The sequence below is a fragment of the Aulonocara stuartgranti genome (genome assembly GCF_965226115.1).
Source record: "Aulonocara stuartgranti genome assembly, chromosome: 14".
NCBI lineage: Eukaryota > Metazoa > Chordata > Actinopteri > Cichliformes > Cichlidae > Aulonocara > Aulonocara stuartgranti.
This window is the reverse complement of record NC_138950.1, coordinates 22839794-22862051: the sequence shown is the minus strand read 5'-3', so window position 1 is coordinate 22862051 and position 22258 is coordinate 22839794. Positions and strand designations below refer to the sequence as shown.

General features: G+C 38.8%; 1 protein-coding gene across 3 annotated transcripts; it reads left to right on the top strand.

Moving 5' to 3' along the window:
* The first annotated feature begins 31 nt into the window (after positions 1-31).
* Positions 32-21534, top strand: LOC309687208 (von Willebrand factor A domain-containing protein 5A-like). Of its 3 annotated transcripts, XM_082501994.1 has the most exons (22): positions 32-160; positions 3031-3291; positions 4537-4584; positions 5196-5398; positions 5494-5716; positions 5847-6013; positions 6088-6202; positions 6343-6491; positions 6573-6661; positions 6759-6903; positions 8056-8135; positions 8212-8326; positions 8431-8589; positions 8675-8778; positions 11345-11565; positions 11889-11936; positions 12889-12921; positions 13516-13614; positions 14693-14838; positions 15820-15852; positions 19396-19475; positions 19581-21534. In XM_082501994.1, the coding sequence occupies exons 3-22, from the start codon at positions 4542-4544 to the stop codon at positions 19804-19806; spliced, it is 2478 nt and encodes an 825-aa protein (XP_082358120.1). In that variant the 5' UTR covers positions 32-160; positions 3031-3291; positions 4537-4541; the 3' UTR covers positions 19807-21534. The 3 variants fall into 3 exon arrangements, with proteins under 3 accessions (XP_082358120.1, XP_082358119.1, XP_082358121.1); XM_082501993.1 differs by lacking the exon at positions 3031-3291; XM_082501995.1 differs by lacking the exons at positions 3031-3291; positions 19396-19475; positions 19581-21534 and adding an exon at positions 16053-16166 and having other exon boundaries at positions 33-160; positions 15820-15943.
* Positions 21535-22258: the final 724 nt, after the last annotated feature.

The following is a 22258-nucleotide window of genomic DNA, read 5'->3' as shown; positions in this document are numbered from 1 at the left end:
CCCACCCAGTGCATATCGGTTGGTGGAAAAAACAAGGAAATGGGACGTACCCGGTAGCATTGACTTTTTTCAATAAAGTCTGCTGTTTGTGGCGTAAACATTGCTACAAGAACAGAGGAGTGCAGTAAACCGATCAGGATACACCCGTCTATCAATAGAGGTAAGCTTCTATTGCGCATCATTCTTCACTGGCGGCCATATTTTCATATCTCACGTGTTGATTTTAACAATTCCATTTTTTATGAGTTTGTCGCTCAGTTCATTGTCACGTCATTGGTTGCTTTTTCAGTTTTCATTACTGCCTTTTAACAAATGTTTTCGGGTCCCAGACAAAGCAGTTTCAAAACTATTCAGTGGCACAAAACTGCATAATTTTGTGTGTAGTGAAAAAGAGCTATTGCCTTAGATTCTGAAAGTGTCACGTACTAGCAGGTAGGTGCACAGTCACTCTGTCACAATAACAAAGAGATGCCATTAATTGTCTGCACAGAAAACGCCTCCGACTGGAAGTTATCAGAGCGTAGAAGTCCCCGGTGTTCCTGCTTAACTGGTTTTGGTGTTTTCTGATGGCGTTTTCCAACATTTCACTGCGTGGTAACGTGATCCAGATGTTTCTAGTGGCATCTAATGCGAATCTTTGTAGATGCCAAGATTCAATTTTTGCAATGTTTCAGAGTTCTAATATGCAGATGTGGCGTTAGAAATAAACAGCAGTACTGAGAGCGCACTCAGCATTAAAATAAAATTTAAAAAAAACTCACATTGTGTGTAAAATGAGAAGAAATTTTCTGCACAAAGTATTTCTTTATTTCCAAGTATTCGTGTCACTATCATTCTGTTCGCTATAGATTTTTAATCATCTTCACCTGATTAAATCTCTTAATGTATTGAGCAGAATCCATTAGAAGTGTCACGTGAGCAGTAAAGCGCCAGCCACCCCCTTTTTTTTAAATGAGCGCGCACAGAACAACCGCGGTCAAGTGAACCATCATTTGTGCGTTGGGGTGAAACCAGCCGCCTCTTATCCTACCGTGAAGCGTTGGATATTTTCTTGTTCGCTAATCGAGACACCCACACAAACGCACAGAGGAAGTTAAGAGAAATAAAGCTCCAGGACCATTGTTTTCCCCAGTGAAGTTCTCATTTATTTTTCTTTTCACTTTCGCTGGTAATGTGCTTCATACTTCACAATTCAATGGAATCTTCAATGTGACCGCAACAACACTCAGTTTCATCTCAATCAACTGCAAAATTCCTGAGAAGTTAAAAGACAGTTACTCAAATTCAACCAGGGCTGTAACTATAGATTATTAATCTATCGATTATTCCATTGAGTAATCGGATAAGAAATACTTTGTCGTATTAATGAGAAATAATAAATATCGTAAAGAAAAAGAAAATACGTGTCTATCAAAATGAGCTGCTCACTGTTTTCTATTAGAAATTGCATTTTTCTTTTCGTTTCATCCGTCATGTTTCATTTGTCAGTCTCTTTCTCCCCCAACTAATGGCTCTGCCTCTTTGCTCATTCGGTGCGTAAACAGACTCCAGCTCCACTTTAAACTGTGCCTGCACCATCAAAAATATTTTAGTTATTTATCCGCCATTTTTCAAGTGGTCTTAACCTTTTGATCAGGACTGTGACATATTCAAAAATTGGCACACATGTAGCGGAGTAACCCAGAGGAGTAATCAACTGAGGATTTCATGTCAACTATCAAGGATGCTTTTAATTAATTTTTATGTGATGTTATATTTGATTGGATATGTTGAATTAGACCAGAAATGTCCGTTAAATTTCTCCAGAATTATGCAGTGGAATGAGGAAAAAAAAAAAACCTGCACACGTGAGTGTTCAAGAAGAAAAATCCAATTTCATTTAACTGTCATGTATAATTTTAAATACATTTTTAACATGATGTTGACACATTGCTTTGAACTGTTTTTTCAGTTGAGTAGTTGTCCTTTAATTTCTTGGGTGTTTAAGCAGTTTAAGATCCTACTTCTAGAGTAAGTGAACCAAAGTAGAAATATGTTGAAAGTATCATGTCAACTGTGAAGGATGGCTTTTAATGAATTTTGGAATATGATGGAATAATTGCGTGATTGTGTTGAATTTTACTTGCCCTCTAACTTCTCAGAAATTTTGTTGACTAAACCAAAACAACGCAGGGCCGACATTGACTGAGAAAAAGAAGGCATCGTGTTTGTCATGTAAAAATGTATTAGTCTAACTATTAAATCCAGTGTTTTCAGGCAGAAACGTGTGAAACCTGTACTTCCAAAGTCTTATTATGTTGTCATGTGACTCTGCTGGTTTTCGAGCAGCTAGTTTGCTCTGCTCCTGGTGAATTTCTGATCATTCTTGAAATGATCTGGTGTTGTTTATAAACTGAACTTTTCCCACAATTTGAGGCATTCATAAAATACTGGTTGAGGCTATGTGGATGAATATTCAAACAGGCCAAACAGGGCAGTTTCCTGGACTTTTAGAACCGAGAACAAAGCACTGATGCTCACACAATATCAGTGTGAAAAACTGGTGAAGAAAATATGGTACATTGTTCCAGGATGCATAGAGGAGGTATTTCCTGCATGTCTTACCAGGAGGACGTCTTAGGGCTAACCCCACAGATGCTGGACAGATTGCATTTCTGGGTTGGATGGTTGTGTCATAAATACAACATAAATAATATGTATTTGATATTCTTGAAAACTCACTTTGTGTTCAGATGATAGTAAATAAGCTTTTGAGTAAACTACATTGAATAAAAGTGCAAGTAACAGAAAAATAAACATTTTTGTTTTACAATGAATTAACATGTTTTTATAACTTTGCAAAATGAATGATATTTTGTACATTATGTGTAACATCAGATTTCTGTATGCTTGCATGACAACCTTAGGGTAGTAATATAGATGCTTTCACAATGATTTATATGTATATGATGTGATTCCATAAGCAAAGTCTGTGTGGCTACAATTAACCATTAAATCTGAGATATTCATGCTGTTTTTAAACTCGGTGAGGTCGATCACAGGAAGAAGATAACAAGAGTGAAAGTAATGGTTGGTTCCAACTTGGATTTTTGAGAGGAGGTCCTGCTGTCGTTGTTTGTTATTGTCATCAGAGGAACACAAAAAAAATAAAATAAAATCTGCAACCTTCCCTGTGGTCAACAACAGACACACATTTTGCCCCTATCATGGACTAAACCAATCAGAGATGGTCAGGGGCGGGACCTCTCTGATTGGCCGTGGTCCAGTTGAAAGTGCAGGTGGAAGTGGGAGGTGAGTAGCTTGAATAAAGCGATATTATTCATTAAATCCTGAATAGACTTTTAAATATAACTGTGTTTGGCCAGAAACGCCAGATTCTCAGATTAAAGCTCACAAAACCATTTCAACAACAACCAAACAGCAAATGAGAGCAGGTACACGGACTCCACACAAAGACGTAAACACAGAATGGACCATCAGAATCAACTTTGTCTTTCTCGGGCGGCCCTTAGACGGACACGCTGTCGGAGCTTAGCGATTCTGATGCGTCCGGTCCGCGCTGTGATTACGTCTTTTTGTGCTGATTCTGAGCTGCAGGTTTTGTCTCTCTCCAACCAAAATTCACCGAGCCAGCAGCAAAAGAAGCAGCAAACTGCGCTTCACATTTGATCAATGTCGTCATGAATTTTGCTGTTTTGCTTCCACGACTATTAAAATCACACTTCATGCACAGCTATCTCTCTTTACTTCAAGAAAAGTTTTATTCATTCGCTTATTGCCCACCAGTCTACCGTTGTTTACAGCGGTAGACTGGTGTCTTTTTCTTTTTTTCACTTAAATGACCTCGGACAAGAAAGCCAATTTTTTTCTGTTGTTCAATACTGAAGAAATTTAAACTTTATATGCAGAACATTGTAGAATATTTTTAAGGTTATCTACTATAAAAAGCCAGACCAGGAAAATCTCCTTCATGTTTTTCTGTGTTTTATTCTCAGTTACTTTCACACAAAGGCATCTGCTGTGATGTTTACAATTCTGATGAAGTCAGTACTGATAAATGATCAGAATTATAATATTTCTGACTGTCTGAGGCTAAGTTGAATCGAATCGGGACTTTGAAAACCGGAATCGAATGGATTATAGAAATCAGTGATGATACCCAGCCCTTGTGAGCAGCCTAGGCACGACAGAAGTGGATGTAGCTGTAATAGGAAAAGAACTATTGCTAACTTTTCTGTTAAGTTAAGGCCTGATCCTTCTGAAATTCATAGCCAGTGCTCTGACACGGTGTCATCAATCTTTGAATGCTGAAAAAGCACAGTGTATCCAGAAAAACACATTATATTGTATAAATTATTATAAAATTTGTGTGCGCCTAACTTTTGTGCCGGTACGCCTAACTTTTTAAAGTTAGGCGTACCGGTACGCCCATGGCAAAAAGTTAGTCTAGAGCCCTGTAGCTAAAGAATGTCTGAAATGTAGAGCACCTATGAATGTTATTTCAACACTAAGTCCTCAGATGTTTCTGTTTCACAGGTACAATGATGAACCGCTGTGGTCTGCTAACTCTCCAGAAGGAACCAGGTACTGACAGAAAGTAAAGGGGCTTCTGTTTACTCTCCAGCCTCTTTTCATTCATCTAAAATTCAAATGTAATGACTTTTTTATTTGTAGTGGCTCATAATAATAAATGATTATTTTCCCATGACTGAGACAATACTCAACAAACCGATTTCAATAGCTGGATGGTCATTTGCTCTTTAGGTTATCAACATGAAAATTGCATTGAGGTTCATAGCCATTTTCACCTTCTGCTGACCAAAGTATACATAAGAAAATGTTGTGCTTCTCCCACACCCACTGGTGAAAAGTTCTGGATGGCATCAAGCTTACTCTGTGAAGTTGATCATATGCATCTTGGACAGTAGTGTACTGCTGCATATGGCTACGATTAATGCAGAGTATATCCCTGTGATACAAAAGCACAGAAGAAAAATGATGGATACAAGAAACAGCCAAAAATAAATAAATCAATAATAATATAAATAAACTTTGCAACACTGTTGGACAGTCATGTTTAAGTACCAGCTTGGTTTAATGGCTAACTTTTGTGTGGCTGAAATGTAACACAAGAAACAACCATTTTTAAAACATGTGCATGGTTTATGTATTTATGATTGTTCTGTTTCTTTTAGTTCCTCTGAAGAGCATTGAGGTGGAGCTGGAGGTGAGGGACCATGTGGCTACAGTGGTCTCCACCCTGAACTACGAGAATAAGGAGGACAAACCATTAGAGGCTGTTTTTGTCTTCCCTCTGCCTGGAGATGCTGCTGTCTGTCATTTCAGTGCTAAGATCGGACAGACACAGATTGTAGCTGAGGTGAAGGAGAAACAGAAGGTGAGCTGGACAGTAAATATAACCTGATTATAAGTAAGATTCAAAATAACAATAAACACAATGAATGTCACTGACATGTGTCACCTGTCCTTCAGGCTCGTGAGGAGTATGATGATGCTCTGAGCTCTGGTCAGCAGGCCTTCCTATTGGAGGAGAGTGATCAGAGTCCAGATATATTCTCTCTGAGTGTGGGCAGTCTGCCTCCAGGAGAGAGCGCCTCCATCAGGTTGGAGTACGTGACTGAGCTGGCTGTGCAGGCTGATGATGGTCTGAGGTTCTGTCTGCCTGCTGTGCTCAACCCTCGATACCAGCCTCAGGGTAGGAAAATCATCCAACACTTATTAATTTAGTTAAATATTTATCACAAAACAATCATGCTTGTAACAAGCATGAGTCCCAGTAAAAATGTACCACAGTGATTTGCAACTATCTCTAATGTCAAGTACAGGTAGTGAAGGTGCAGGAGTCCAGGTGACTTCTGTTCCAGCCTCTCTGGTGCCCTACAGTCTGTCTTTCTCTGCCCGAGTGTCCTCTCCTCGTCCAATCTCTAAAGTAGAGTCCAACTGTTCCCTGGACCCTCTCCAGGACCTCAACACTGATCAAACCCAGGCCACGGTAGGTAGAGTGCTGCTGTGTCTGCTCTGTACTTATAACTGAGAACTAAATATGAATGTGTTTGTGGTGTGCAGGTCAAGCTGGCTGCAGGACACAAGTTTGACAGAGATGTTGAACTGCTGATTTATTACAAAGACGCCCACCAGCCCACCGCTGTGGTGGAGGCAGGACAGGCCTCTGCTGAGCCGGGTGAGTGGAAATGAGATTTGCTGTTTTGAAATTTAAAAAAAAAAAATCATTATCCGTCTTCTTTAACTCAGTAGTTAAAGATGTTGGAGTAAACAGCAAAAACAATTTTTGGTTATTTTTCTGTCCGTAATATTTTTCAGGCTCTCTGATGGGTGATCCAGTGGTGATGGTGAGTCTGTACCCTGAGTTCTCCCAGTCTGTGATGTCTTCAGTGGCTTCATGTGGAGAGTTTGTGTTCTTAATGGATCGATCTGGAAGTATGAGTAATACTCGGATCCGCAGTGCCAAGGTATCTGTTCTTACAGTCATAAATTTTTCATAGTGTTCCTCCCACACAGTGGACTCACCATCTTTTCCCTGTTCTCTTAAGGATACTCTACTGCTCCTGTTGAAGAGCTTACCAATGGGATGCTATTTTAACATCTATGGTTTTGGGTCCAGATATGAACACATCTTCCCGTAAGGCTCAGATCTGTCAGCCCAACACAATTATTCCTTTCATGTTTTTGTGTCTTTTGTGTTACATGCGTGTGTATTGGTGTCTGTGTGATGGCAGTAAGAGTGTGGAGTACACTCAGCAGACCATGGAAGAGGCCCTGAAGAGCGTTGAGCAGATCCAGGCTAATCTTGGAGGAACAGCGATCCTGGAGCCCCTCAAACATATTTACAGTCAGCCTTGCATTCCCAGTCAGCCTAGACAGGTAACACACACTGGCTTGGATCAGTTTCCTCAAGACTTCCTTGAAACTTAACCTTACTTACCGCTTGCCTAACTCTGACGTTAATAAAAGGATTGCGAGGACTGCACAGTGTCTCGTCTTCTGGTTTTACTATACTGGCAGTTAAGTTCTGTTTTTCTGACTATTTATCTTTTTTCTCTTGTTTTTTTCTTTTTGTTTTCGTCTCGCCTAACTGCTTCTTCTTTCCAGGCCTGGAAGTATTGTGATTCTTGCGTGCGTTTTCCTTTCCTTTCTCTCCTAATTCTTTTAAAGAGCCTCCTTCAGCTGTGTTAGCACTGAGGGGCTGCATTTCCCTTCCCAAGTGCGACATTTTGTTTTCTTAGGATTTCTCCATCTACAAGCACTGATTTGTCCGGCGCCTGGACATTTCTTTTCTAGCCACTGCTCGTCAGCAGTGAGTTTGGTGGGCTGATTCCCCATTGTCACAGAACTGCAGAGCCTTCTCTGGTACACTTGACTCGGGGGTGGTGGCTGACACGCCCTTCTACTCCGCGCGATTCACGGAGCGGTGTCAGTTTTATGAGGCGGAACTCAACCTTTCCCCTTTGTCACCAGTACGTGGGCTTTTGCAGGATACACAAAGATGGAAGTAGTTCAGCAGTTTATTTGTGCTGTAAAATCAACTTACTTCCAAAACACATATAGACATAGACATTCACTCGTTTTTATAATTTGTCACAAAGTACTTTCAGCTACTTCTGAAACCAGTCTAAATTTAGTTCCTTTCGGCGAACTCAACCTATTTCACGTGTTTATTTCTTTAGACCCTTGCGGCGGGTTAGACCTACTGCGTTCTTTATTTATACAAGCTTGTGTGTGTACAAAGGTAACAAAGTTATTCCGGGAACTCAGAGCTGAGGTTCCTCTTCTCTAAGTCTGTTCTCAGAAAACAGGAAGCAGTTAGTTGCTAAATAAGTTTATCACACAAGAGTTTATGTGAAAAGTCATGTAGACATGTGGATTGCTTAGTGATCCATAAAATCCAGCATATTTCATGTAGCTGGATACACTATGTACAATTTTCCTTTGACAGAAACCTAACTCAGCTCTCAGAACAAGCTGTGGGTTTCTGGGTCTGATGTTATGTCTTCATGTGCCAACTCTCCTCTCTAGCTGTTTGTCTTTACTGATGGAGAGGTGTGGGACACCAAAGAAGTGATAGATCTGGTAAAGAAGAACTCAGATTCCCACAGGTGAAACCACAAACCCACAACCATATCTACACAATACATGTCCTCTGTGTACTTAAAGAAAACTGTTGTATTGCAGGTGTTTCTCTTTTGGGATTGGGGAAGGGGCCAGTTCTGCTCTCATCAATGGGATGGCAAAGGAAGGAGGAGGTCATGCTCAGTTCATCACAAGGACTGACAGGATGCAAGCAAAAGTAAGACATGAAACACAATTAGAAGTCACATTAAAGATTGCAGCAGATACATATTTGTTATATGTATAGGATGTATATTTGGAGAGTTTTTCTTTATTTTTCAGGTGATGCAGTCGCTGCGATTTGCTTTGCAGCCGACTGTGGTCGACTTCTCAGTCACATGGGATTTACCAAAGGAAGTGTCTGTCACTGTCCTCTCTCCACCAATCACTGCACTTTTCCAGGGTCAAAGGTCACTGATTTATGCCCAGCTTACTGGACAGGTAAGAGCAGCATCTTCTCGTTTTGTTGTTTAGATATTTGATGATAGTAATTAACGTGACTTCTGACCCTGTGATGCTGTGTCAGAGCTCAGAGGCAGCAGAGGGCTGTGTGACGGTGAAGTACAGCCTGGCAGGTCATCCCTCTGAGAACCAGCTGCACTTCAGTTTCAGACCTGCAGAGGACACTGGGTAAAACAAAGTTTAATAACAACAGCACCCTTTTGGTTTGGTTTACTTTATTTAAGATGCACAAACATATTACTGTGCATATCTTTGATATTTTTATGACCTGGTTTTACCACATCCTTTTTTTCCATCTATACATCATTAGAAACAATGATGAATTACAGTGTATTTCTATGTTTGATATTCTGACAATAGGGTTTACTCATTTAATATTCCAGTTGCAGCCATGGCTGGACTGGGACAAAAAATTGGCCCGGGCATTTTGACTAGAGACAAGCCCACCAGGATAAAGATTGAAAATGTGATGTCATTCAGGGGTAAAACCGCAAAGGATTCTGGGAACTTGTGGCAAGAGGTACTAGCGCACGCAGGCTTTCAATTGAACTCAGTTACACAGCGATAAAAAGAAACCCAAAAAATGGCAAGAAGCTGTTGTATTATTAACTGCAATAGCCGGTCGCATGACAGCCACGGGAAGCCGACGGGTAAAGAGATTGTTTTTTGCTTTTTATCGGATTACGTCGTTGAAGAGAAATTTTTTAAGCCATGTTTCCGAAGTAAGAGCCGACGGATGGTCTGGATATACCAAATATAACGTCTCAGAACACTCCAGCTCACATGTTAGTCTGCTCCAAGCATTCCCACAAAGGTCAGAGTTTTGTAGTCGTTAATGCGTCATTTTTCTTAACATAATTGGTGATATAGGTTACAAGCAAGTCTGGCGCTGAACAGAAATTGTCGTGCTATGCTCCTTTATTTATTGTGCATAAATAGTGAATTGTCCATCCATCTTCATCCATCTTCATCCGCTTTATCCGAGGCCGGGTCGCGGGGGCAGCAGCCTAAGCAAAGAGGCCCAGACCTCCCTCTCCCCAGCCACCTCCTCCAGCTTATCCGGGGGAATGCCAAGGCGTTCCCAGGCCAGCCGAGAGATATAATCTCTCCAGCGTGTCCTGGGTCTGCCCCGGGGCCTCCTCCCGGTGGGACATGCCTGGAACACCTCACCCAGGAGGCGCCCAGGGGGCATCCTTGTCAGATGCCCGAACCACCTCAGCTGGCTCCTTTCACACAATATTGCGTTTCGCTTCTGTTATTATGGTACATTGACAAAAACATATACTTTTATTCACAAGATAAAACAGTTGTTTTGTATCACTAATTGTCCGGTGCGATTACAACATACAATATTATTGTCACTGCTACATTTCTGTGATGCTACCAGAAATTATTTCCACTACTAATTAATTACCGTTGAGCTCAAAGGTCCTATTAATAAATGGTTAACGAATGTGTGTTTATGACGACGATTTGTGAGACTGGTAAACTTACCTTTGTTCTTACGATGGTCCTTTCGTTCTACACGGTGCATTTCAAGGTCCTGCACCCATCCGTCGGTAAACTGTACCTGGGCTTGTTGCAGTGACCTGAAGTTACTAAACTTCATGAGTGTATGCGCTCACTCCAAGAACCGTATAATTATAAATCTGAGCGTGGTGAAAGTTGGGCAGCACGCTAACGTCTTTTGTCCACTCTGTGTGCTCGTAAGGGTCTAACCCTTTCACTCCTTTGATTTTTTCCTCGTATCTTTTCTTTGACTTTTCATCAAGTCTGTCTTTGTATGGACCGGCATTGTTCTCCTTTTGTTTTGTACATTCCTTTTTTGTGCGGCAAAGAAAAAACAAGAAGGTATTGGAACCGGAGAATGAACATTTTGCGGTGCTGCAAATGATTGCATTTGATGCGGTACTTAGATTGTTTTGCCACGAGTTCCCGGCATGCAATGCGCGAAAATCACGTGATTGCTAAACAAGGGGGAGGGTGCATCCGGCCTCCTCGGCTGTAATTGTTCCAGCCCAGAGTCGATCATGACCAATTGGCCAATCCAACACCTTTCATTATATATACCCTTCCTAAAAAAAAAAAACTAAAAATTAAAAAAAAATCCATTGGCCCATAAAAACAAAAAATCGCCAGCGGCCCACCGGGCAAATGCCCGGTATGCCCGATGGCCACTCCAGCTATGGTTGCAGCCATTATCTGCCCAAAACCAACTGGCTTCATTTCCTGTAGTTCAAATTTCATGATTCAGAAAACACGGGAATAAATGAAGCTGTTTTAACCAAAAATTTAAAGGGTAATTTAACTCTAACATCTAGAACCTTATTATTGCTGAGCTTGATGATGAGTGTCTAAAAAGTAAACATAAGAATGGGGACACGTCATTTCATTAAAATAAAAATGGTAACATTATACATTAAACAATTTCTACACTATACAGTAAACACTTTATAATATTTAAGAACTAAACTTGATTAACTAAAGTTCATGAATGCATGCATGCATTTCAATGTATGTATGTTTGTATCCTTGTATATATTGGATCACTCTACTGTCTTCAGATAAACTTGGTATGTTATCATTGTGATTCTTTACCAAAGTGGTGGATTAAACTTCACCTCTGTAGGACCCTGAAGAGGATGCAGTGGTATAGACAAAGTTACTGATAAGTTAATCTAGTAAAATGATAGACATTAGAACAGAAGATGTTTTTTTTGTGTCATGTCTGCAGATTAACAGTCCACAGGTTGGGTGCTCGTACTCTGATTCGCTCACTGGAGTTGGAGGAGAGAGAGAGTAGAGGACAGCAAGATGGAGAAGTGAAGAAAAAGTTGGTGCGGCTCAGTGTCCAATCAGGAGTGAGCAGTTCTTTCACTGCCTTCATTGCTGTCAACAAAGACAACAGCAGGGTGATCCAAGGACCTCTTGTGCGCAGAAATATTCCGACGCCCAGTGAGTTTATTTTAAATCCCCAAACTAAAACTCTGTGAGCCACAGCTCTGAAGATAAAGATGGCTGAACTTCAATGAGGTGAATGTAATGACTGCTTTAATTGCAGAATAATAGAGTTAATTCTAAATCCTAAAAAACTTAACTTAAAAACAAAGTAGTTAGGTAGTAGTTGCTTGTTTTCCAAAGTGATCTCCAAAGATCAGAAACTAGCAAGAAGTAAAAACCTGAATGAAAGTACAACAAACAATTTTTGCATTTCTTCCTGTCCAATCCAGACCTCATACCCTCACTCTTTTTTTTTTTTTTTTTTTTTAATCTTAAAGTGACACTAAGATTTGGATCAGTATTGCATGGTCATCCTATAAGAAGAGGTAAGTACAAAGCAGAGTTATTGGCGTTGGAAGGTACGTGTGTGCATGGACGTTTGCTGCATCCCTGAGATTTAACACATGTATACCTGCAGCTGAGTGAATGAAAGCAGGGCAGTGATAATGTTAAGAGCAGAGAGACACGGCAGTATCCCCGTATTTTTAAAAAATAGCAATCAGAAGATTTTAGTTTTGAGTATGAAGAGTATTAGAGGAATTATACATTTGTTACTACAAAAGCAAAAACTAATTGTCACACACAACCTGAAGACAAAGGCGGATGAACATGAATAAAAGTACTTCAATGATAACTTGGAGCAGAACATTAGAACCAGTTTAGAGGTTCCTGAAGTCAGAATCCAAAAACATGCCAGTTAAAGCAAAATGTGGCTTGTTTTCTTCAAAGGGTTTGTTACAAAGAATCAAAAATACTGATAGGAAGAAACTAAACACAGAAGAACAATGAATAATTAAACAATCTGACAAATCAAGCATGGTGATCAAGCTTTGTAAATACTGCAGGGACCATGGAGGTAGGTGAGCAAGCATCCGGACTGACCACATGAAGATCCCATACATTTAATCAGTGTTTAAATCAATGACATGAAAAACGCCCTTTGAAAAAATTCTTATAAAAGATTTTAATCTCATTTTTTAACATCCTGGTTGGCTCCTGCAGGGCAATGTGTTCATTACCAGATACGTGTAAGTAAAAGCTGAATGTCAGTGTAACACACATCTGCACATCAGTGCATTTCTAAAAATAAATGTTTTCTGTTTTACTCTGTTTAACTTGAAAATTTTAAATATGAAATGCTCTATGGACAGCATCAGCAGTATTTGCTATCATAGTCATTGTATTGGGCTGTTTATAATGTCTGTACTTTATTTGTTCTTTTTCATTTACTATTATGAAATTGCTGACTCCATGTTTTTCATCTTGATTTCATGGTAGATGGAAAGAAAAACGGTAATCCGCGGCGTGGGAGTAAGTAAAGAGTGAATGACAGAACACCACACATCTGCGCAGTAAAATCACAATCCAGTAATTGTTTTTATTTCTTAATAAAAACCTGAAATCGTTCCCTGCAAGACTGTAAGTACAAGCTGAATGGAAGTTTAAGACAAGCTATCTAAAGTTCTAAAATGAAATGTGGGATGGGTAACTGGTCAAAACAAGTTAAAGGATTTGAAATGTCTCATTTTTATCTACATTTTAATACAGAGTTCATCTTCCGTCCGTGATTCCACCTGTGTGAAAGTCATTTTCTTATTTAGTCATATTTTAAATGTTAAATTGTTATGTCAAATTTAAGATTGTGTTAAAACTGTGATTTCAAATCTGAAACTTGTATTTTTATTTTATTTAACCAGGAATGTCCCGTTGAGATCAAAAACCTCTTTTTCAAGGGAGTCCTGGCCAAGAGGCAGCACATTTCCAAACAAATACATACGAACAAACAAAGTTAAACAATTACACAAAACAATTACACATTATTGAGGCAGTCTGTAGGCCTTTGAGTTTAGTTTTAAAAACATTTAAAGACAACAGTTCAGTCAATTTCCAGTCTTTCTGTAACAGGTTACCTGAAAAAGGCGCGCAGTGGACAAAGGCTTTCTTACCCAACTCTGTGCGGACAAGGGGAACAGACAGCAGCAGCTGATCATTTGAACGCAAGGAGTAAGAACCACTATTTGTCCTTGTGACCAAAGTACAAATATAAGGAGGCAGCAATCCTAGCATAGCTTTATAAATAAAAGTGTACCAATGCCCCTGTCTTCTAATGGCCAAAGAAGGCCATTTTACTCTTAAGTACAAGTCACAGTGATGGGTCAGATATCTACAGTTGGTAATAAACCTCAAGGAAGCATGATACATCGTGTCCAACATTAGAAGACATGAAGAAGAAGCGTTCATATACAGAATGTCACCATAATCTAACACAGATAAAAAGGTTGCAGTGACAAGACGTTTTTTTTTACTGCAAAAGAAAAGCACTGTTTATTACGGAAGAAAAAACGAAGTTTAAGTCTCAGTTTCTTTACAAGTCTCTCTATATGTGGTTTGTATTTCCAGCTGCCATGTCTTTGTGGGATTTAGAGAGGATTTAGATCATATGTGTACACGTGGGCCGTAGGAGGTGTTAATGTGTCACTTTATAGTTTGGAACTTTTCAGTTTTTTCTGTAGAAAAGAGTAAAAACTATGAAAGTCCCTTTAAGTCCAATTAATGACAAATTCTTCAGCAAATGTCTTGACCCAACTTTTAAACAATATTTGAACAAATTCAAATATAATATTTTAAATATACTGTTTTTATGTAAACATCATGGTGATGAATGCCTACCTTACAGTAAAATCTATGTTGGGTACGAAAAAAGCTGACTGTAAGCTCCAAAAAATATTTGTTCTATAAATATGGCTCATATAATACCCACAGAGGAAATTATATGATCCTCAGTATGTGTGTGCGTCATCTCAAATCTACTTGCTGTTTACATTCAGAAGCTATTGTTTGATAAAAACATTAATAATATCAACCTATTTGTGGTATACACATTGAAAAAAAATAAAGCTATCTTTTTTTTCTTTCCAGTTTTAGTCTTTCTTCAGTTTCTGTTTAAAACCCTTAATTTGCTGTGTGGAAGCCTTATGTACACTGTTTGTTACATTTTTGCTTTCCTCTGTCATGTAGAATTGTGTTTTCTTATCTATCACCATATTGAGGTCTGGTTTTTGTTTAATCTTTGATTTTCCAGTTGCGTTGCCCAAGCAACTACCCAGAGACCCTTTCATGCACTTAGTCTCCCTCCAGAAGGCGTCTGGTTCCTGGCTGCTTGATCCAGATCTGGCTACTGCACTGGGAAAGACCAGTGAGCAGGTGGAAAAGATCAAACCCAGAACGGTGGGCCGAATTTTGCTGACTAATTATTTTTGTCATAATTTTCATCAATAACCTTTGTGAGGGGAAAAACAAAACACAATAAAAACGAACGCAGGAAGACAAAAACTTGAAATGTATTAACAGTTTCACTGACGAATAAAAACGAGATGAAAATTTTCTAGAGAGACGAAATCCAATCAGAACTTAAGTTGTGTAGGAAGGTGAGACGAATTTGGAAGTGATAAAATCAGAAGGAATCTCCTTGTTAGATTAGTTAGACACCCACAATTTGATCTGCCACCGACAAGCAGGAGGAAACTCCCATGCTCCCTGTTTATCATCAAAACATGATAAAAGTTAAAAACTCGGAAGGAAAAGAAGACCTGGACAGGTTTTGCATGTCATATCAAAGAAAATAAGATGCTTTGTAAACCATTTGGAGCATCTCTTACCAGCAAAAACACATCAAAGCTTTACACTTTACATTAGATTTTAATCAGCTGAATAAACTACATCTACTATAATCTTATAATATTTAGCTGACCACATCTGAATTTAGATGGCTAAATTATAAATAAAAATAAATGTTTAGTAAAACAACTGACTAAAACTAAATCAACATTTTCTCTCAAAGTTAACACTGGCTGTCAATTTACGTAATAACACAAAATGATAATATGAGATTTAAAACAAAATTGATTGGATAATTTGATCAAAAAAACATAGGACGCAATTAAAAACATGGGAGTACAATATAACAAACATAACAAAAAGAAGTAAACTAAATGTAGCCCCTGCCTTGCTGCATGAAAACAAATCTGTAAATATTAGAGGATAAAATATTGGTTGTAATGACTCCTAACTATCCACGGAGCTGCACTGCAGAATGTTTTCTCATCAGTCAGAACTTCTACTGAACATTTCAGTGCCCTATTTTACTTTATGTTAGCAAAGTTGTAGAAAGTGAGATCATGATTTTAATGTGTTCATTTGATGAATTAGGCCAACAGTGAAGTGTGGGCCACCATTCTGGCTCTGGTCTGGCTTCATGCTTTCAAGGTGGATGCAAAGGATGAGTGGGAGTTTCTGGCTATGAAGGCTGCCTCATGGATCCATGCTCAAAATGGTAGAAACAATGATAATATCAAATCAAGTATTCTTTTAAACACTGTTTGAAACCACAAAAAAAATCAGCCCTCACCTTATTCATATAATAACTTACGTTTACATTTTAGCGCCATGTGTGTCAGAGTGTGTGGAATCTGGAAATGTCCTGTTGGGTTGCAGCATAAAGAAAGAAGATCTGGGACTCTAGGTTTTCTCGAAGTGGATTCACCTTCAGGATTGGCAAATCATGCCATATGGCTTTTAATTCATTATTGTGCTATTTACCCTACTGTAATTGTTATGTAATCAGAATCGTTTCAAAAAACAAGCAGTTATTATGGCAACTCATTTAAATTGTATGTTTTTATTCCTGTTTTCCATCACCATATGGTGATGTTGTTCATAATTTGTTACTTTTTACTTGTTTTTATACATTCCACTTCATGTTGTTCTTCTGAAAAAGGTTCTAATTCAAAATGCTTGTGTTACAGTCCCAAATCAAAGTTAACTTTTTATGCCTCTAGACAAAGTCCTAATTTTATCTTATTGTGGAGTGAATGTTTTATTTACAGGATTTGTCATAGTTTGTAATCAGGTTTATCTGTCTGCTTAATGTTTAGATAGAAATGCTATGAAATCTAATGCAACTCAATAAATATATATATATTTCTATAATCTGACAGACTACTAAATGTTTGGGAAAAATTGTGTATGCTGAATAATAAAAGGTATGCACATTAACATTTTAGCACTTAAGCCATATTGTATAGTACAGGCAATATACCCAATTGCCCAGGTCCTCATCTACAAGGAACTAGCACAGTCAGTCTGTGATTCATAGTGTAAACACTGTTACAAGAACAGGGACCTGCAGTAAAACTGTCCAGATAATCTTTCTGGCCCTGCAGGCCAAAAGCACAGAATCTTTTCAGTAAAGTTTTAATAAATGGAGCTAATGGATTGAGCTAATGTTTGCCATGTCCTAGGATAAAGTGTCACATAGTATTGGGTGGGTGCACAGTCACTAATTTACAAGAAGAAATACTGTGAAAAAAATTTTTATAGTAAAGTTTGAACATGTGCAATGTTTGCAGTGAAACTTTAGTTTTCAATAAACTACACACACACACACACACACACACACTATTTCTTTGCACATTCACATCTGCAGCAATGTTTGAACACGAATAGCTCAAAGACCACTAAAGATAATAGCCAGACATTTTCAATGTTCTTTCTTACAAGCCAAACGAGCCTCGCTTGTGAGTTTGTGGTTTCTGCGTAGACTGTGTGGTTGTTGTATTTTTTTTTTAATCTAACTTCAGCAATAAAGCCACTTTTGATTTTTACATCTTGTTTTCAAAGTGGCTTAACCTTCGGGGCTAGTCAACAGAAGCAGATCTAATTACACCATACTGCCTTCAATTCGCTGTTGTATTATATACCCTGTTATGAGTGCTATATAATCAGAATTTATTGGAATTTTCTTTTGAACAATTTCTACATCTGGGCCAACTAAATGTTTATAGGGGTATTTATGCTGATTAATGAAAGATATATACAGTAAAAATTAATTCTCTTTTTATTGCTTGTTGACTTTATTATATTTTTGATGTTGGTGTTCTGCATTGTTTACTGTTATTGTATTTTTATTTTTAGTATATATATTGATAAGTAAGAAAAGGAATCAGTGATGTTTCATCAGTGTACATGGGAGAAGTAGTTTCAATACCGTTGGCTGTCTAGTGGACTGACGATGCAAGACCACTAAGATCAGTGATATGCTCAGACTCAAGTTCATCATTCGTTAGTTTGCAAGACAGTCACTCAGATTGCAGACCTGACATTCTGATAGAGATTCAGCAAACATTATATAGAATTACTATGATGGGGCTTATGGTCAACCTCATATGGGTACCAGCGCATCATAGAGTTAAGGGAAATGATTATGGCAGACAGAACAGCAAAGGAAGCTGCAAAGAGACCATTATGGATATGGAAATCAGTGTTAGTAGGACAGCAATCAAGAGTAGAATATGGCACAAAATAAAAGAAAGGTGGCAAAGGCAATGGGAGGAAGAGAGGTAAGGGAGATGGTTTTATAAAATACAAAGGGAAATTAAAAAAAAAGAGAAGCACAGGGAGGAACAGGAGAGAGGAGACAACTACACACCAGTTGGTCGCGATAATGCACCATTTTGCTGTTTGCCAGCCGCCACTAAACAGTATAAAGAGGAAGAAAAAGAAAACGAAACCTGTCAGGATACACACGTCTGTTTTCTACAGTCATTGTCCATTGAAGTAAGCTTCTATTACACATCATTCTTCACTAGCGGTCTCCAGCGCCACACTTTCATATCTCACAGGTTTATCTTAACCATTCCGTTCTTTATGAGTTAGTTCATTCCTAATGTCACATCATCGGTTTTTATTTCCGGATTCATTATTGTCTTTTTTAAAAAATGTTTTCGGATCACAGTCAAAAACACACAGTATAACCTATGCAGTTTCACAAAACGGAGCGTTTTCCAATGTGTATAATAATCCGTGACAACATAATCCAGATGCTTCTGGTCGCAGAGTCGCCATATTAATGCGAATCTTTGTAGAAGCGAAGGCTCAATTTTAGTAGACGTGTGTCAAGTCATTAAAATTATGTTTAGACGATTTAAATGTTTAATGAGACTCACGTTGGGAGTAAACAGCAGCACTGAGAGCGCACTCCGAGTTTTCTGCAACAGCAAATGTTTTCTTATTTCCAGCGGTGCTCTTTTTACTATGATATACTGTTTGTTTGTTTTTTTATAGATTTTTAATTGCCGTTTTATTATCATCACCTGATAAAGTCTCTGACTGGATTGCGCTGTACGCGTAAGAAGCGTCACGTGACTAGTTAAACGCCCTTTCTATCGCGAGTGCTCGCAGACCCTCGTGCGGAAAGACTGACTTAAAAAAAAAGTTAACAGGTATCATGAATGTAGTTATTATCTCCAACGAGGGTTTTAGATGTTTTTCTTGTCCAGTTTGTGAAAAGAAAGCAGTGTTGTGTTGAACTTCGTATCTGTTCCTGGAGACACAGCAACGCACGACACAGACCAAACCAAACAAAAAGATGTCAAACTAAACGTAGGCTTGCCTCACAGCATGAAAGTAAACATCTGTATATCAGAAGATAAAACACAGTAACCACACACAGCAAAAATACTTTTCTCATCATCAGTTCTTGACAAAGTATTTCAGCACATTATTTTAGAGCATCACAGTTTGTGATTACATCAGGAACAGCATTCAGTGTAATAATCGGCCAAATCAAATATGCAGAGCTACACATCTTGGTGACACCTTGTGACAAGGAAGCAGCCAAAAATATTTAATACTACTGGTTGAAGAAAGTAAAATCATGTAGCGTGTTTTTTTTTTGAATTAGGCCAACAGTGACGTGTGGGCCACCATTCTGGCTCTGATCTGGCTTCCTGCTTTCAAGATGGATGCAAAGGACGAGTGGGAGCTTCTGGCTATGAAAGCTGTTTCATGGCTCCGTGCTCAGAATGGTAGTAACACGCTAATTAAAGAATAAAATGTTTTAAAAATAGTTTCATGCTACAGTCAACTTTTCTCCATCATTCATTATTTTAATATCTGTTTTCTGTTTTCAGCGCCGCGTGTGACAGAGTATGTGGATGCTGGAAAGGTCCTGTTGGGTTGCAGCGTGAGGAAAGAAGCTCTGGGCCTCTGAGGGGTTTCTTAAAGTGGCTTCAACTTCAGGGTGATCAGAAGCAGATCTGCGTACACCTTACTGCCTTTGATCCAGTGCTGTTTTATGTTACATACCCTGCTGCTGTTATGCAGTCAGAATTGTTATATATTCTTTTTCATGCTTAGTTCTTAGTGTTAAGAGGCATTTTGTATTTTGTGAATCACTCCCTGTAAACCGGTGTGGGGAACTCCAGGCCTCAAATGATTAGTTCATTACCAGGCCTCTGGAGAACTTCAAGACAAGTTGAGGATGTAATTTAGCCATTTAAATGAGCTGTGTTGGATCAAGGACACATCCAAACCTTGCAGGAAACCGGGCCTTGAGGTCTGGAGTTCCCTACCCCAGCTGTAAACCAATGCACCTTTCGAGGTCCTCCTTCTTAGTTGCATTGAGGATTTTGTGCACGCTTCTTATGACAGAGAGGATAGAAGAGGCACAAAACTGTGCCCAGTCTGTGACATCAAACAAATTGGTTGTGAATCAAAACTCTTTATTCCTACTTTTCTAAGTAATCTTAAAATTTCAAGTAAACCTTTTCTGAGTAATCTGTTTCTCCTGTTGCAGTTGTGCTCACCAGTCAAAACACAACGTCTATACACCACTAAACATTCAACACTTCTATAGCAAAGTCCGTGAGCTGAACACATACAAGGTGCCTGAACATAACTAACAAATTATAATTTGTCACTCCAAGTTAACATGTTTGTTTTTTATTTTTAAAAAGCAAACTTTTTCAACCACCACTGGTTTATTATTCTTTTTGTTCAGTTTGTTCTTGTCTTAATGTGTCTACTCAGACAAAAACTGTGTGCATTTCTTTTCTTTGCTCGGTCACTGAACGCTAATGCAGAAAGCAGTGCAGGGTTGAGTCAAACCGATATCATCAGGTGCTGGAGGCAACCATCATGGTTTCATGTTTCATGACAAAGAAGGATACTGTTCAAAATTATACATGATGATGTGCTCCCAATAATATTTGGAAGACCTACACACATTTTTTTAAATACTGGATTCTTTGTGTGCAAACAGTTCTTGAAAGATCGATTGACGGGGGCCAGTCTCTTTCTGTCATGGTCCTGGGTCTGGTGACCCAGTGTTCATGTGTTTTCGAGTTTTGTTAATATTCTTTGATTTTGTGTCATTTGTGGTTTTGGTTCTCTTAATTGTTTTGTGCTCATGTTATAGTTTTTAGCCTTTAGGTTTTCATCCTTTGTGTCTTGCCTGTCTTTCACATTTCTTGTTTAGTTCCAGTTTGTTCTTGGTTTACTTATATTTTGGGGTTATCAAAAATGTTTTTTTGTAGGTTAATAAATATTAGGTTTATATTGTTGGATTGTCATTTATGCTTAGAAATATATAACCATATATTCTTAGAGGTGTATAACCGATTGTGTAGTGATAGGATGTGTGATCCTTAGTAGTCTGCAAAGACTGTGTGTGCATTCCAGAGTGCTCTGGCATATACACACACATCTTAAGGAGATGAGAGAGGTCGTACCTTCTCTTACTGTTTTATGGTATGGTAAACACATCTATGTCCGTTTAGGTGTAAGTGCCTTTTGTTTAGATGAACTGCTGGACTTCCACGCCCAGCAGATTTAGGGGAGTCATTCACGGGGTCAGATCTTGACCCACACACACACATGCACACCTACACGTATACACAGACTGGTACTCTTTGTTCCCATGTATGCCTATGTAAGATGTCATATGTTAATGAACTAATGCATATTCATGAGTTACTTCAATAAAGAGCAGTACTACAGGGGAGCTAACTGAGAGTGACTGGGGTTCGAGCGTCAGGAACAGCGCTCATCACAGTTCTCTCCCTCGTGCACGTGATTACCAAAGAACTTTGGTGACTTGTGTCTTGTTTTTGCTGGTGTAGTAGCATTGTCTCATTTCAGCAACAGGTCTGTGCTAGGCAAACCTATCAATAATTGCTTAATTTTTTGTTTTGTTTTTGTTCTTTATCTTTATAAGTAAGGCAGGAAGAACTGTAGGGCCATTTTCTATAAGGGTTTGTATCGGTCCAGCATGAACTGGAGTGGGCCTTTGGGACAGAGCAGGAGAAACAGCAGGAAACGATAAAAATTGATCTTTGGTTATCGCTTGCCAAACTGGATAAACTGACCATAAAACGCAACTTTCAAATTTTGCACATTGGACTGCTTTTGCCTGTGTACAAACTATCACCACAGTGCAGCAGTGGTTTGTTGATTTGAAATTATTGGATGTTTGATTGGACAAACAGTGGACACTCTTGGTCTCACCAGTAAGTCATGTCCCAATGCTCCCCTTGTTTCCAGTGTTAAGCTTGTGTGTCTTTCTCCGCTTCTCCGTATTTGTTGTGCTTCCAGTTTGATTGCCCACTATACAGCTGAATTGACAGCGTCTGTTTAACATCATGGGACAGTTCTGTTTGATATTGTTCTGAAGCATTGAAGCTCATATTGAAAAACGTTTCATTACTCAGAGCTTTTCAACACAGTCATGTTTGGTGACATCTGCTGGCCAAAAGCAGCTTGAATCTAAAACTTCTAATGAACGGTTTCATTATGATTGCCCACTATACAG